The sequence below is a fragment of the Heloderma suspectum genome, chromosome 2 (assembly GCF_057233095.1).
Source record: "Heloderma suspectum isolate Gila_16-S chromosome 2, 16-S_ref, whole genome shotgun sequence".
In the NCBI taxonomy this organism is placed as follows: domain Eukaryota; kingdom Metazoa; phylum Chordata; class Lepidosauria; order Squamata; family Helodermatidae; genus Heloderma; species Heloderma suspectum.
Genome location: NC_139459.1, coordinates 366,303,595 through 366,320,932, shown reverse-complemented (window position 1 = coordinate 366,320,932; position 17,338 = coordinate 366,303,595). Strand labels below are relative to the sequence as shown.

The following is a 17,338-nucleotide window of genomic DNA, read 5'->3' as shown; positions in this document are numbered from 1 at the left end:
ATTTAAACGTGTCTCGTGTGTTTGATGCCTGCAGCACCATCTTCAGTTACTAGTTGGCAGACTTCCCTAACCAATCCATAGCTTCGCAGTCGATACAGGACAGAGCAGTCCGAGGGACAGAACAAGATGACTTTTCCCTCCCTCTTTGCTGTTGGGCAGCCCCCTCAATGGAAGGGGCGGAAAGACCCCCCTTGCTTAAGGGGGCTAGAGAGATACACCATGGCAGGGGCCATGCTTAGGAGCTCCACAGGGCATTGCTTCACTCAGACAGGGTGGGCACAATGTGTCCAACTCTGGCAGCAGCTTAAGTTTGCTTAAAGGCTTCGCTGTACCAAACTTAGGGCTACTCCAGCCCGCACGAAGCCAGGTGCATTCGCTAGTCCTGGGCAGAAGATTCCAAGGCTTAAAAATACAAAAGGGGAATAATTGTACAGTCCGGGTGAGGAAGGATGCTGTGTGGCTCCAAAAGATGGCAGGCTGCATTGTGGGCATTGCTCGTTGTTGTTGTTGTTGTTGTTATTAGATAAATTTGTATCCTGTGCTTCCCCCAAGTGCTGCTCAAGGCGGCTAACGCCAATATAACGCAAATGCAGTAAAACAAAACGGGAATAAAAGAAAAGAGACACATAAAAACTAGGCAGGTAAAACGCATCAATCACACCAATTTTTAAAAAAACAAGCCCAAGAGATGTGGTCCTCTAATGGGGAGCTGAACAGCGGGGATCGGATCCCTAGAGAGGAAGGGGGAGGGTGGGGTGGGGTGGGGTGGGGTGGGGGGAAGGCGAGATGTCAGTACCATAGAGAGGCAGGAAGGGGGCGGGAGGAGAGGCGGACAAAGTGCTGCAAGGCGCGCCTTCCTGCCCCACCCACCGGCCCGCTCGGAAGCCGGAAAGGCTCCGTAGATTGCCCGTCAGTTGAGCCGGAGGCCGGGCGGAGAGGAGGCGTCGGTGAGTTGAAGGGGCAAAGGAGGGGGCCCCGAAAGCGAGGGGCTGCCGGGAGGAAGATAAAGGGGCTGGAACTGTCGGCCCGTCGCCAGAGACAGGGGACTGGGGAGGCCGGCTCGTGCAGAGGCTGCCATCAGGGACGCAGGAGGCTGCGTTGCACCGGGTCAGGGCGTGAGTCCGCCTAGGCCAGTCGTGCCGTCCTGGCTGGAAGCTGGCCCTCCAGAGCCTCGGGCAGAGAAGTCTTTTCCCCACCCCGCTACTTTTCGGAAGAATTAACTGGAGATGTCAGCCATCACTTGAGTCTCCGGACTTAATAGACGTGTGCCCCCCGCCCGCCCGCCCGCCTTAATGGTCTTCTGCTGCCCCGCTTCAGGTGCCCACGCGCATGGCTTCGCTTCCTCCAAGCGCCGTCAGCCTTCTGGGCTGCGCTTGGGAGCCCCCGGCTCATTCTCCTGAGCGGGCACCGGTCGTAAGAGCACGAGAGGGCCAGGCCGGCGTTCATCCAGCCCAGCACTCTCTGCACACGCGGCCAGCCGGGTGCCCACAGGACACCCGCAAGACGGACAGGAGTGCAGCAGCACCCTCCCGCCCGTGCTCCCCAGCACCTGGTGCGTTGGGCGTTCTGCCTCTGATGCTGGAGGGAGCGTATGGCATCACTGCTGGGATCTTCTGCATGCAGAATATATGCCCTGCCTCTGAGCTATGTGCTCCCTCTTGAACTGCTTGTGCAACTGGACGAGTTGCACAAGCAGTTCTAATTGCGCTTAGCGGGTTGGTGAGCAGAGCCATAGAGTTGGATCCTGCATTGGACCTCCACAAATGGAAGGGCTCCCTCTGTTGGTGGAGGGAACCAGGGTCCAGCAGAGCCTCTCCTCTTCTGGGGGCAGAGGTTTTCATAGAATCATAGAAGAGTAGGGTTGGAAGGGGTCTACAAGGCCATCGAGTCCAACCCCCTGCTCAATGCAGGAATCCAAGTCGGAGCATCCCTGACAGATGGCTGTCCAGTCTCGTCTTGAACGCCTCCAGTGTGGGAGAGCCCACCACCTCCTAGGGAATTGGTGCCATTGTTGTACTGCTGTAACAGTCAGGAAGTTTTTCCTGATGTTCAGCCAGAATCTGGTTTCCTGTTACTTGAGTCCATTATTCCGCATCCTGCATTCTGGGATGATGGAGAAGGGATCCTGGCCTTCCTCTCTGTGACAGCCTTTCAAGCACTTGAAGAGCACTATCCTATCTCCCCTCAGTCTTCTCTTCTCAAGGCTAAACATGCCCAGTTCTTTCAGTCTCTCCTCATAGGGCTTTGTTTCCAGTCCTCTGATCATCTTTGTTGCCCTCCTCTGAACCCTCTCCAGCTTGTCTGTATCCTTCTTAAAGTGCGGTGCCTAGAACTGGACACAGTACTCCAGATGAGGCCTAACCAGTGCTGAGTAGAGGGGAACTAGTACTTCCTGGGATTTGGAAGCTATGCTTCTGTTAATGCAGCCCAAAATAGCATTTGCCTTTTTTGCAGCCACATCGCATTGTTGGCTCATATTCAGCTTTTGATGAACAACAATTCCAAGATCCTTCTCGCTTGTAGTGTGGTTGAGCCATGTATCCCCCATCTTGTAACTGTGCCTTTGGTTTCTTTTTCCTAGGTGCAGAACTTGGCATTTATCCCTATCAAATTTCATTCTGTTGTTTTCTGCCCAGCACTCCAGTCTATTAAGATCACTTTGAATTTTGTTTCTGTCTTCCAAAGTATTAGCTATCCCGCCCAATTTTGTGTCATCTGCAGATTTGATCAGCATTCCCTGCATCTCCTCCTCCAAGTCATTAATAAAAATGTTGAAGAGCACTGGGCCCAGGACTGAGCCCTGCGGTACCCCACTCGTTACCTCTCCCCAGTTTGAGAAGGTCCCATTGATAAGCACTCTTTGAGTCCGATTCTGTAGCCAGCTGTGGATCCACCAGACCGTTGTTTCATCTAGCCCACTTTGAGCTAGTTTGCTCATCAGGATATCATGGGGCACTTTGTCGAAAACTTTGCTGAAGTCGAGGTATATGATGTCCACAGCATTCCCACGGTCCACAAGGGAGGTTACCTGATCAAAAAATGAGATCAGATTCATCTGGCAGGATTTGTTCTTGACAAATCCATATTGGCTTGGAGTAAACACTGCATTGTTTTCAAGGTGCTCACAGACTGATTGCTTTGTAATCTGTTCCAGAGGTTTTGTTGATCCATCCATCTCTGAGCGGCCAGCCAGCTCTCACGCACTCTTCTGGGAAAATCCCCCAGTCCTCCAGGGCAGATGTTTAGCTAACAGTAAGAGCAAATTTGCTGGGGCACAGCACAGGAATGTTGCAGCTATAGCAGCCCTGACAGATGGCTGCGCAGCCCCTGCTGAACCATCCCTAGTGAAAGGGAGCCCACCTCCTCCCAAGGAACTTGGCTTTGCCGCTGAACAGCTCTTCCTCTTAGGACCTTTCTGAGGCAGCATCTGCTTCCCTCGGATTTGCAGCCATTAGTTCTAGGTCTGCCCTGGAGCAGCACCACGACTTCCGTACTCTGCCAGGGGTGGGGTGGGGATCCCAACTGTGTTTGACTCACTGCCGGTTGGGCCTCTCTGATTTTCTTCCATCAGGAAGGAAAACTGCTCAGAAATCCTTCACTTTTTGCACACCTGTTGTTTGTGAGAGGCCCACCCTGTCTTTCTCGATTTGTCCCTTGCACCTCCATAACGACCGGACCAGAGCCAGTGGTCACCTGCCTATCCTGTATTTGCTGACAGGGATGACAGAGGGCCTGGGCTGAGTTTGGATCATCCCTCCACCAGAGGAGATGGCAGAAGGGGAGGAGGGAGAGTTCTCTGCCCCGGATCTCCAGTTCCAGGCAGCGCTAGAGAAGGGGTTGCAGACCAGAGTGAAATTGGAGAGGGAAGACTCAGCGGATGCCAAACCTGAGATGGGGTGCAACGGGCTGAGAAATGCTGCCAGTACAGCCACCCAGGGGGAAGCCCTTGAGCCCGAGGGGCTGCAGCAGCCGTGGGAGGCCCAGTGGCAGGCCTTCCTCAAGGCAATGGAGTCCCCTTGCTCAGGGACAGGGAACCTGCAGCTGCCAGAAAGGGCTCTGTGGGGAGATCCGAAGACTTCCTTGGCCCCTCAGGAGGCAGGCGCTGCGGCCGGCCACCAACCTAGGGAAGAGCCCCTGGCGGGCCCCAAGGGAGCAGCCCAGCACGCATGCCTCACGTCGGATGCGGGAGAGGAAGGGCCCTGCGGGGAAGTGAAGGACGAGAGGGAGGAAGAGCTCGGCGCAGAGGCCCACCGCCGGTGCTTCAGGCAGTTCCGCTGCGCCGGGTCCGAAGGGCCCCGAGAGGCCTGCAGCCGGCTCTGGGCACTCTGCCAACAGTGGCTGAGGCCAGACAGGCGCACCAAGGAGGCGATGCTGGACCTGGTGATCCTGGAGCAGTTCCTGGCCATCCTGCCCGCAGAGGTGGCGGGCTGGGTGCGAGAGTGCGGGGCGGAGACCAGTTCCCAGGCGGTGGCCCTGGCAGAAGGCTTTCTCCTGAGCCAGGTGGAGGACAAGGAGCAGCAAGCCCAGCAGGTGAGAGCATCTTTTCCTGGCGGCTCCAAGGGGTCAACAACCTGAGGGGGATATCCTGGAACTCTCCACCACCCTTTTCTGCAAATCATCCCAGCATGTCCAGTGTCCTGTTGTCCCAACCCACCCCCCACCCCAGATTTCTGCATCTGTCGTTCCTTTTCTACTCCCTCTCCTCACTCCATGCTTCGGATCCGTTTCAGGCACAGAGCCTGTTTGCAGAAGCAGGACCTGATCCTCCTGCGGCAAAGGAGGCTTCGCCGGATACCAGACAGAGTCCCCTGGCGAGGGGTATCAAGCAGGAGGGTGACGGAAGTGTCTCCTTGGAGGGTAAGGATTCGGGAGTGGGGGGTGTTTCAACTTGGCCTCCCTCTCTGGACTCGGCAAGAGATCTCTGGTCTGCTTTTATGTTCCCCCAAGTATTTTGTGGGGAAGACACTTGTCTCCAGCCTTTTGCACAGTTCAAAAATATGCTCACTTTTCAACACTTGGAAAGTTTGTACGTGGAAGCCGACGCTTTGATTTGTGCCCAAGGGGCCAAATGGAGAGAGATACGTTTTCACTCAACAGAAATATAAAATGGGTAGAAACATCTTGTGGTGGGTCACCCCTTCTCTAGGGTCTCCCACCACTTTTGGCACCAACCGCGGGATAACAAAGAACTCTCAGGTTATCACATCCCCAGGCGTAATAACCACCTTGATGAGGACTAGTATCTATAACTATGTGGAAGCTCACTTCACTTGCTGATTATCCTGTATCCAGTTCCACTGCCACCATAAAATATGAACTCCTGTTTACCTCTTACCTTTATACCCTATAGTAGCTGGGGATAGACATAGGGCAAAACAAACCAGAGGTTCACATTAAGTTTATTTTTAAAAAAACAATATAACTATAGCAGAATATGTTTACCTAAATAGAAGGCATGTTATAAAACTTAACATTACAGTTAGAATCATAGAATGGTAGGGTTGGAAGGGGCCTACGAGGCCATCGAGTCCAACCCCTGCTCAATGCAGGAATCCAAGTCAGAGCATCCCTGACAGATGGCTGTCCAGCCTCGCCTTGAACGCCTCCAGTGTGGGAGAGCCCACCGCCTCCCTAGGTCATTGGTGTCATTGTCGTATTGCTGTAACAGTCAGGAAGTTTTTCCTGATGTTCAGCCAGAATCTGGCTTCCTGTAACTTGAGCCCATTATTCCGCATCCTGCATTCTGGGATGATGGAGAAAAGATCCCGGCCTGCCTCTCTTTGTCAGCCTTTCAAGTTGGTTACCATATGTTCCTGTTTTCTTTAATGGATCACTCATGAGCAACAGAGGGGTTTCTGTTGCCTTAAGAAGCTGGCTTTTCTTCTACTCCCTACCCAACATTAAGCCAGTTTCCTGGCTAAGCTCCATCCCAGGCTGTACTGAAGCTTTAGACTGCAGTCTTCCTTCTAATAGGGGTTCCCTGCACTCAAAGCTTTCTCAGGATGTCTCCTGCAGTCTTCAGCTTGGTCCAGCAACCGCCGTTGCCTCAGGTAACATTGCGCCCCACTGTCCCTTCGGCTTTAGCGCCTTGCTGAAGGCTGCATCGGGTGTCTCCCACTCCACGGCCACAGACCTTCTCCAGTTCTTGCCTCAAGTGATTTGAGGCTCAGGGTTGTCTTTCACACTTCCTTCAGCTTTTCTTCCAGCTTCAGATATTGCTCACTGACTTCAGACTGCTCACGAACGCCTACCTTTTCCCTTTCAGCTCTGACTGACCCTTCCGGTGCTGTACCTCTCTTTATACGCACTCCGGCCAGGCCCCTCCAGCCAATCAGCTCATTTTGGGGTTGAATTCCCCCCACCCACTGCACTCTAATAATGGACCAATAGATTTCGATAGAATGTCCAGAGTTAACTAATCATATCTGACCACAGTTCGATTCCACATTCCAGTATAAAAGGACAGGAAGCTCACAGACATATAACGTAGCCACCCTGTTGGTATCAAAATGGTTGTTTATCAGTTGTCAGCTTGCCAATGTAACGTAATTATATATTTATTATATTTACAACCCTCTTTTTTCCTCTTGCAAGAAATGCAAGGCAGCTTACATGATCCTCCACCTCTCCATTTCATCCTCACAACAACCCTTTGAGGTAGGTTAGTCTGAAAGTCAGTGACTGGCCCAACGTCACCCAGTGAGCTTCATGGCCAAGTGGGGACTAGAACCACTACACCACACTGGCTCTCATTCAACCTTTGTATCATTTCTCAAATGATACACTGTTTTTTCTCTTTTCACTTAACCCTTCATACATCAGTCTCTGTGCCAAAGCAAAACAATAACTTTTACCTTGGGTAAATACAGTTTCTTCACACATCCACAATGCACGCTAAAGATAAGACATCTTGTATTGCCCAGGTGTACTTAGACTTGCATCACTTCCATGGCAATCCAATGCATTCTACTAGTGTCCCACCACCTTTGTATCCTACAGGGGAAGGAATGATGCCAGCAATGAGTTCTCTGCCATCTCTTCCTCTTGGTGATGGAGTGAAACCGGATGAGGTAGGTGGAAAGATCACTGGGGGATAGGCAGGGGGCAGCCTTTGTTCCCTGCTCACCACCCAGGGCCTGGACGAATCTGTCTCTGTCTGTTTGGTTCTGCAAAGCAAAAATCCTAAGGAGAGCCCTGCTGGGTGGGACCAAAGGCCCCTCTAGTCCAGCATCCTGTTTCTCACAGTGGTTGACCAGATGCCTCTTGGGAAGCCCACAGGCAGGACAGGAGGGCCATAGCAATTTCTTGCTCCTTTTCCCCAGCAACTAGTATTCAGAGGCATGTGGCCTTTGATCCTGGAGGTAGCACAGAGTCATTATGACTTGTATCCATTGGTCACCTTGACCTCCACTAGGAAGGCATGAATGCTTAGATCCTGCTGTATAATGACCAACCGCCTCTCCTTAACTAGGTCAACAATCATGAGAACATAAGAACATCAGAAGAGCCCTGCAGGATCAGACCAAGGGTCCATCCAGTCCAGCATTCTGTTCACACAGCAGCCAACCAGCTGCACCAATGGGAAACCCACAAGCAGGGCATGAGCGCAAGAGCACCCTCCCACCCATGTTCCCCAGCAACTGGTATACATAGGCATATTGCCTCTGATACTGGAGGTAGCATATAACCATCAGTACTATTTATTTATTTATTTATTTATTTCTATTCTGTCCAATAACCAGAGCTCTCTGGGCGGTTCACAAAAATTAAAACCACAAAATACCACATAAAACAATATAAAATATGAAAGCATAAAACTACGACATAGTTTTATTGTACAACCATTGTAAAACCCAGCAGCAGCGCAGAGATTTAAAATACAGATTAAAGCAGCAGAGCTAAAACAGTAGAGTGCTAAAATGCTGGGGAAATAAAAGGTCTTCACCTGGCGCCAGAGGGAGTACAACGTAGGTGCCAGGCAAACCTCTCTAGGGAGCTCATTCCACAGCCGGGGTGCCACAGCAAAAAAGCCCTCTTCCTGGTAGCCACCCGCCTCACTTCTTCTGGCAGGGGCTCTTGGAGAAGGCCCCCTAAAGATCATCTTAGGGTCCAGGCAGGTACATATGGGAGGAGGCAATCCTTCAGATAAGCAAGCCATTTAGGGCTTTGTACTAGTAGCCATTGATAGCCTTCTCCTGCAGGAATTTGTCTAATTCCTTTTTAAAACCATCCAGATTGGTGGCCATCATTACGTCTTACGGTAGGAAATCCCATAGTTTTGACTCTGCGCTGTGTGAAGCCCTTCCTTTTAGCTGTCCTGAATCTCCCACCAATCAGCTTCATGGGAGGACCCTGGGTTCCAGTATTTTGAGAGAGGGAGAAAAATGTCTTTATGCTATCCTTGAGGAGGGAATGTTTTCTTTTTCATCCAGGGTCTTGGGACCTTTCACGAGGTTGCTGTGGGTTTCACTGAAGAATCAGCACTGCTGGATCCTGACCAGGGAGCACCACACAGGTTGACCATGGAAGAGAATTGTGGGATTATGTCGTCTCTCGGTAATTTATTTATTTATTTAAAGTATTTTTGTTCCATTCTTTAAAAAAAGGATCCCAGAGTGGCTTCATATAGTCACTATACCAGACAGTCCCTTCCCAGAGGCTTACAGCCTAAGAAGACATGACACACAAGGGAAAAACGGGGGGGAGGGAAGAGGAAAAGGGAAGAGGGAGAGCTACCTTTTTCCCTGATTGATGATAATATTTTTATTTATTTATTTATTAAATTTATTAATCGCCCATGTGGCCGGTCACCCAGCCACTCTGGGCGATGTACAAAGTGTATAATAGAACAGTTTAAAACAATACAATTCTACAGTAAAAACACCATATTTTTAAAAACACCTTAACCCACCCCAAATGCCTGCCTGAACAACCACGTTTTTAATGCCCGGCGGAAGCTCATTGAAGTTCTGTTGATAAATGCAGTAATGTATTTAATGTATACATTAAATAATGTATTTATTTAGGGTAATGTATTTAGGGTTAGGAGAGCTAGTGTGGTGTAGTGGCAAGAGTGTTGGACTGGGAGCTGGGAGATCCGGGTTCTAGTCCCCACTCGGCCATGGAAGCTCACTGGGTGACTTTGGGCCAGTCACACACTCTCAGCCCAAGCTACCTCACTGGGTTGTTGTTGTGAGGATAAAATGGAGAGGAGGAGGGTAATGTAAGCTGCCTTGGGTTCCTTGCAAGAGGAAAAAGGGCAGGATATAAATGCAATCAATCAATCAATCAATCAATCAATAATAAAGAAAGAAAGAAAGAGAAAGAAAGAAAATGATACCGCTACTACTAAGAATAATGCATTTTGCATGCCATTTATTATATTTCCGTACTGCCCCATAGGCGAAGCTCTCTGGGTGGTTCATAAAGATTAAACACCATTAAAATACATTATGCAAAGTGTAAAGCCATTTGTATAACGGCTTGGTTAGGCCTGGCCCCATGGGCCAGCAGGCCTTACTTAGCCAGTGGGCCGCTGGTGGAGCCACATTGCAGGGTGCCCAATGCGGATGTCACCGTCTGGCTTGACTCGTGGATGGAGGGCGTGGGATGCTCCAAGGGGGCTCTTTCCTCTCGGTGCACCTTCACTCTGCCGGTGAAGGTGCACTTCCTTCCCTTCCCTTGCAAGCTGGTTATAACGGACCCTGTGGGACTAAGCCAGCGGGCCGTTGGTGGATCCACATTACAGGGTGTCTGGTTTAGCGCACCTTCACTCTGCCGGGTTGTGTCAAGGAAATAGCCTCTGGATTGCTTCTCCCTTCCCTTCCCTTCCCTTCCCTTCCCTTCCCTTCCCTTCCCTTCCCTTCCCTTCCCTTCCCTTCAAAACCCAGAGAGGCAGCCAGCTCCCCAAAATGCTGTTAGTTTACAGACCCCAAACCGAGCTTAGTTTCTGCGGGTGCAATCCTGTGCCTATTTAGGCAGAAAAAAGCCTACAAGTCCCAGCATTCTCCAGCCAGCCATGCTCTGTGTAGCATATGCCCTGTTCAGAGGTTCCCTCAGACTACATTGTCAGTACGTTGGCAACCGCTGATCACCTGTCTACTGTGTATACAGTCAGATTTCTCTTACAACCAGATACCGTCTAGAGCCAGTTCAGTACTTCACTCTGGTAGGGCTAATGCAGAATTCTAGTTCTTAAGAAATGCTCTCTCAGACAAGATTTGTCTTTTTGTCTTTTACTGCAAAGTATTAGCATAGCAGCACTAAACACAAGAGTTTATGCATGCATACATTCAAGCACATGGAACATCTACCATTACTCTTGAACAAGGCTTCTCAGAAGAGCCAAATACATTTGCTAGTTCCCAATGATAATCCATATCACGCTTACCATACCAACATACTTATCTCAACATTTTAGCTTTCTCTGACATGGGACAGGTATGTTTTTGACACAAGCATATTTACTCAACATCATCCTGTCTGGTGAGCTTGTTTTTCGTAAATATGTACGGTCTCTCCAGTGAGGCCTCTTGGTCACTTATCTGATGGCCCATCTGCCCTAATATCTTTACGAGACTCTGCTAAGTGAAAGTCGTCACCCTAAATTTAACATTGACGCCTCCTAATCTGGATTCCTTTCTAAACAGTAAAAGAATCTAATGATCTATTTCTAATGGCCTGGTACAATTGTCTCTCATCTGGCAAACCTCACAGCTAAGACATTTTAATTATTCTTCCTTCAGAAGCTCATACTGGGTGATATTAGGCACTGGAATCCCATTTTTAATTCCAGAATTCTCTTGGAGGCATTTAATTATAGAATTTCCCAATCGAGCAGCAGGGGTAAGATCATGCAAATATGAAAGATTTGCTTGATCTGCCACATATGTAGGACTCTCTTCTGTCTAAACATGCGTAGGATTGCACCCTTAGCCTCTCTGTCAAACTGGAGCCTCTCTTCACACCCAGACACCGATTATATCATCCTCAGATGGGGTAGGGGGTGGAAAGAGGTCTGCTTTTGCCCCATTCAGTAGTCTGAAAGTAGACTGTCTAACACTTTGTTCCCATGGAAAAACATCACCCGACTACTCCAGCATGAAAACCTGTCGTTTCCCTAAAAAACGACGGGCCGAGGACCTTTGGGATGTCCTGCATGCAAAGCGTGCATACTTACTTACTTGCATTATTTATAGGCTGCCCTCTCTCAGAAATAATCTGGGTGGATATACCACTGAATGATGGACTTAACCTTTTCATCATATTTCCATCCTTCTGCCACTCCAGCAGCTCAGCAGGGGATGTGTGAGATTATTGACTTCTCTGCACAGCAGTCCTGTGAAGTAGGCTAGGCTGAGGAAGGTTAACTGGTCCAGGTCTACCCAGAAAGCTTCATGTGTGAACAGGGAGCTGACTCCAGGGCTCCATGGTCCCGGTCAGTGGTCTGTAGAACGCCAGCTTGTAGTTAATGCCAGTCAACAGAGACTGTTAAACACATGGTAAGACCTTGCTCCCATCTAAGCATTTTCAGGTATTTCCTTTATCACAGTAATGAGTTGAGGCTCTCTTGAAGCTCTATTTGTAACCCAAGGTTTTACCAATTTCTTGTCTTCCTTCCAGAATGTGATGGGTGGCAAATGGAGAATATGAAGGAACCATGTGGGATGTCACCAGAAAGAGACAGATGTAAAAATAGGGAACAGAAAAGAAAGAAAACTGAACCAAATCAGAAGAGGAGGAATAAATCACCTTCTTCTCAGGGCAGTGAATACCATGATATCAAAATACAGGGAAAAAATGATAAAAGAAAGGAAAATAATAGATGTTATGCTCATATGAAATCTCTCACTTCTCAACAAAGAATTTCCATAGGGGAGATATCCTATAAATGTCTGGAATGTAGAAAGAGCTTCAGTCAGAGTATAGACCTCACTAAACATCAAAGAATACACACAGGAGAGAAACCATATACATGCTTGGAGTGTGGAAAGAGCTTCAGTCAGAAGAGTAATCTCACTTCTCATCAAAGATTTCATACAGGGGAGAAACCTTATGAATGCGTGGAGTGTGGAAAGAGATTCAGTCACAAGATAAGTCTCACTTCTCATCAAATAATACACACAGGGGAGAAACCGTACAAATGCATGGAGTGTGGAAAGAACTTCAGTCGGAAAAGGAATCTCACTTCTCATCAAAGAGTTCACACAGGGGAGAAACCACATAAGTGCTTGGAGTGTGGAAAGAGCTTCAGTCACAAGATAAGTCTCACTTCTCATCAAATAATTCACACAGGGGAGAAACCATACAAATGCATGGAATGTGGAAAGAGTTTCAGTAGGAAGATGAATCTTGCCTCTCATCAAAGAATTCACACAGGGGAGAAACCACATAAATGCTTGGAATGTGGAAAGAGCTTTGGGCAAAAGAGAGATCTCACTTCTCATGAAAGAATTCACACAGGAGAAAAACCATATGAATGTCTTGAATGTGGGAAGAGCTTCCATTTCAGGCAAAGCCTCACGTATCATCAAAGAATCCACACAGGGGAGAAACCATATAAATGCTTGGAGTGTGGAAAGAGCTTCTATCACACAACAAATCTCACCTATCATCAAAGAATTCACACAGGGGAGAAGCCATTTAAATGCTTGGAGTGTGGAAAGAGTTTTATTCAGAATGCAGAACTTACTAAGCATCAAAAAATTCACACAAGGGAGAAACCATATAAGTGCTTGGAATGTGGAAACAGCTTCATTCAGAGTGCGGAGCTGACTAGACATCAAAGAATTCACACAGGAGAAAGCATTTAAAGGGTGGGAAAAGCTTCAGTAAGTACGCATATGTCACTTCTGATCAAAGACTCCCTCCCTAGGGAACTCCGTCATGCCCCCTCTTTAATGAGCTTCCGTCGTGCATTAAAAACGTGGTTGTTCAGGCAGGCATTTGGGGTGGGTTAGGGTATTTTTTAAAAAAAAATTTATGGTAAAATTTTATTGTTTTAAATTGTTTATGGTGGGTTGTACATCGCCCAGAGTGGCTGGGTGACCAGTCAGATGGGCGATTAATAAATTTAATAAATAAATAAATAAGAATTCACAAAGGGGAGAAACGATAGAAATGCTTAGAGCATAGACTGAGACTGAATCACAGTTTAACCCATATTTTATGTTTGAGAAACCACATACTATGCAGTGTATAAAGGAATGGAGAGCAAGGAGCCATACCCCAAAATTAAGACAACAAAGCAACTTAAAAGTCTGTTAATTTTTTACTCCTATATCAGTACATACTGAGAAATAGCAACCTACAGACTATAGATAGTCCTAGAATTGGGGCACGGAGAATAGATTTTCTCAGTTAAGTGTTGCTGTGTTGCAGATCAATTTAACAAGTATTTTATTTTTGTTAAAAGGGTTAAGACAACACTTATTTCAGTATTGATGTCAGGTTTCCCTTTGCCCCCACTGATCTTCAAACGTGGAATCAAAACACAGACAAGAGGCTTCAGTCTACAGCTTATAATTCCATTACCTCAAAGGATCATACAGATGTAAATTCTCAGTGACTCTCAGTCTGTAAGGAAATGTCTTCAGGGGGTTCAAAAGGTAGCTATAAAAGTTTGAAAGAAAAAGCAGGCTCACTGCTTAACTTAAGGGGTGGGGGGAGTGCTCGCACCCTCTCTCTCTCTCTCTCTCTCTCTCTCTCTCTCTCTCTCTCGGCTTCTAAGCGCTGCTGTTCACGCAGGGCCAGTCAGAAAGACCTCCTGAGTTCTGCCCCAGCCATCTCCCTCTTGGCTCTGCATCTGCACCTTGCATCTGTTAATTCAGATTCGTCAAACACCACCGCTCCCTGTTCGCTATCTCTGACGGGGGTGGGTGGGTGAAGAGGGACCTTCCTCCAGCTGCACCTTTGAAACCTGAGGAGCCGGCCTCGCCATCTCTGGAATAGCCTGGGAACATTCCTCCCCCACGTCTGGAGGCTCCTCTTCAGACTCTGAACAGCTCTCCCCACTCTCTGCGCTCAGAAGCACCCCGACAATTGAATACATATGTGCAATTAGCAAAACCAAATAATTCTTCAATATTTATGTACTTGTATAGATTCTGTGTGAACCAAAATAGGGAGCTGAAATAATTCACATTTTATAATAATTCCAGTTGGTCATCTTTCTTTATCGTCAAATGCATCTGTATTGTCATGATTAATAATCCCTGAAGGAGCCTCTCTTCCCATATCAGTCTGCCAGGCTTTGAGATCTTCTGCCGAGGCGCTTTTCCTCGTTCCTCCTTCATCAGAGGTCCGCTATGTAACCACAGAGGAAAGGTCTTTTTCGGCAGTGGCCCCACGATGAGGGAATGCCCTCCCCTAAAAAGGCAAGCGGGCGCCAAAACTGCAGTCTTCTCTGTACTAGGCTAAAATGTTCTTACTCATCCAGACATTTGAGCCCGTAATGTCTGTAGCTGCTTTACGGATTTTTATTGGCTATTTTATTGTACTGTGTACACCGCCCTGAAATCCTAAATAGTATGAAAACCAGTATATAAATGTTACAGATAAATAAAGTAGCTCAACATTTGTATTCCTTTTCTGATTTTCAAGCAATATTGTGGGAGAATAGCTCAGCACTGGCTGATGAACACTTTAAAGGAGTCAGCCAGGTCTGGGGTGTGCTCTTTACTGATAAATACATTAAAATAAGTATTAAAATAAGAAATATATATATTTACAATAATCTGCACCTGAAAAAAGAGTGATATATTTCCAAACGGAGCAAGTTTGGGAGAATTTATTCTGGCTTTGCAAGTCATGGGTAGGAACAAAGAGCTATACAGGACCCTGGACTATCTCTCCACCTCTGACTGGTGGAATTGTAATTTAGCCTCTTCCCTCTCCAGCTTTTGAGACTTCACGGTGTCGTCCACCCCCGTTCAAATATCTGCTGTGCCTTAAGGACTAGGAACTTGCTGCTTTTGCCAAAGGAATGCTGGGTTCCCCAGAAGCTCTGTTTTGCCCCCAAGCTATACTTCTACTGTACTGCTGTGGTGTCGCATCCGACTCCCAGCCCCTGATCATAACCAGCTTTTTGGCATGGAGCCTGTACTGCTGAGTTAACCAAAGTGTTGACAGCTCTCTGTGCCTCGTTCCTTCCACAAGGTAGAAGCTTCTGGAACATCACAGTTAATGCATAGTTCAACTATGACATTTGCTATCACAAGGTGTAGTGATGGCCGCCAATTTGGATGGCTTTAAAAGGGGATTAGAGAAATCCTGGGCTATCAATGGCTACTAGTCTTGATGGCTATATGCTGCTGATATGGGCGGGAGGGTGCTGTTGCAGTCATGTCCTGATCCAACAAGGCTCTTCTTATGTTCTTGTCTTTGTAGGCAGCCCTACATCAAGAGCATTTTGATAGTCCAAATGGAGAACTTACTGGATCATGGATGATATACAAATTTAAAGGTATAAATCTGTGGTTTGGGCCGTAGGACATGTATTTTCAGTTACATTTAGGCTGCCTTTAAACACAGAATCTTTCCAAAGCAGCATACATAATAAAAGAAACAGTAAAAATCCATAAAAACAGAACTTAAAAAAATAAAACCAACAGCCCAAAATTACAATTAAGGACAAATGGGTGTTCAAAGCTTTCTTGAAGGCCTGCAAAGAATGGGCTTGATAAACCCTTGAACGAAGCTCATTCCTGAGGTGTGTGACCACTACTTAAAAGTCCCATCAGCACTTGCTGGTGGGCAAGTGAGAAAGGCCTCTGTTTTTTACCTCAGTGTGGGCAGATGGCTACAAGTGAAAGTGATCCTTCAAGTACCTAGGGTCCAACCATTTAAGGTTTGAAATTAGTCTTCCTCAACTTGGTGCCCTTCAGATGTGTTGGACTACACCTCCCATCCTCCCCAGCCAGCATAGAGATTGGAGGGCTTTATTGGTTGGGGAAGGCCACTTTGAAGGTTAAAGCCAGCACTTTAAATTTGGCTCGGAAATGCACTGGCAACCAGCTCAGGTGGCACCGTAGCCATGCAAGATGAGCCAAACGCCCAGCGATGTCTGAGTGGCCATATTGTGCACCAGCTGAAGTTCTGGAAACATCTTTAATGGCAACACGATACAGAGCATATTAGCATTTACTGTGGGTGGCGATTTTGACAGTGGTTAGTAAGACTCAATCCTAACTCCCAGCATTCCCCAGCCAGTAGGACTTTTTTTCCTGTCTAAACATGCAAAGGATTGTGCCCTTAAGCACTTTTATAATAATATGAGGATATTTGTCTGTCAGTGCCATAGCACTGCCAAGTTCATGAAACCGACACTTGAAACATGGCATGCATACGAAGGGTACCCTATAGTGTGCACCTCAGGGTTATTTCAATGTTAAAATGCATTCATTTTAATTATTTTAAATGTGCCTGTGAGATTGATGCCTGCCATACCACGTTCAGTTACTAGTTGACAGATTTCCCTAACCAGCCCATACCTTCCTAGTCGATACAGGACAGAGCAGTCCAAGGGGCAGAACTACTTTCGAGAAAAGAAGTCACAGGTTTACTATGTGCTGACATTGTTATGGTACTACATGGATGTCCCCTCCCTCTCTGCTGTTGGGCAGCCCCCTCAGGGGAATGGGGTGGACAGCCCGCTCCTTTAGAGGGCTGGAGGGATCTGCCATGGCAGGGGGTGGGCGTAGGAGTGCCACAGGGCATGGCTTAACTCAGATGGGGCGGGCACAGCAGGTTTCCTGTGTTAGTCCTACTTAGCGTAGAGCCATTGAAATATATGGATCTTCATTCATTCATGACTAACTTCAGCGCCATTCATTTCAGTGCGTCTACTCTAAGTAGGACTAACAGTGGATACTACCCAAAGTGTCCAACTCTGGCAGCAGCTTAAGTTTGCTTAAAGGCTTCGCTGTACCAAACTAAGGGCTACTCCAGCCCGCACGAAGCCAGGTGCATTCGCTGGTCCTGGGCAGAAGATTCCAAGGCTTAAAAAAACAAAAGGGGAATAATTGTACAGTCCGGGTGAGGAAGGATGCTGTGTGGCTCCAAAAGATGGCAGGCTGCATTGTGGGCATTGCTCGTTGTTGTTGTTGTTGTTGTTATTAGATAAATTTGTATCCTGTGCTTCCCCCAAGTGCTGCTCAAGGCGGCTAACGCCAATATAACGCAAATGCAGTAAAACAAAACGGGAATAAAAGAAAAGAGACACATAAAAACTAGGCAGGTAAAACGCATCAATCACACCAATTTTTAAAAAAACAAGCCCAAGAGATGTGGTCCTCTAATGGGGAGCTGAACAGCGGGGATCGGATCCCTAGAGAGGAAG

General features: G+C 47.6%; 1 protein-coding gene across 2 annotated transcripts; it reads left to right on the top strand.

Moving 5' to 3' along the window:
• The first annotated feature begins 792 nt into the window (after positions 1-792).
• On the top strand, positions 793-17,309 carry LOC146355887 (uncharacterized). Of its 2 annotated transcripts, none has more exons than XM_084830743.1 (6): positions 793-947; positions 3,719-4,530; positions 4,731-4,857; positions 7,000-7,070; positions 8,433-8,556; positions 11,623-17,309. In XM_084830743.1, exons 2-6 carry the CDS (start codon positions 3,769-3,771, stop codon positions 12,810-12,812), a joined length of 2,274 nt encoding a protein of 757 aa, XP_084686869.1. In that variant the 5' UTR covers positions 793-947; positions 3,719-3,768; the 3' UTR covers positions 12,813-17,309. The 2 variants fall into 2 exon arrangements, with proteins under 2 accessions (XP_084686869.1, XP_084686868.1); XM_084830742.1 differs by having other exon boundaries at positions 794-947; positions 2,582-4,530.
• The last annotated feature ends 29 nt before the right edge of the window (positions 17,310-17,338 follow it).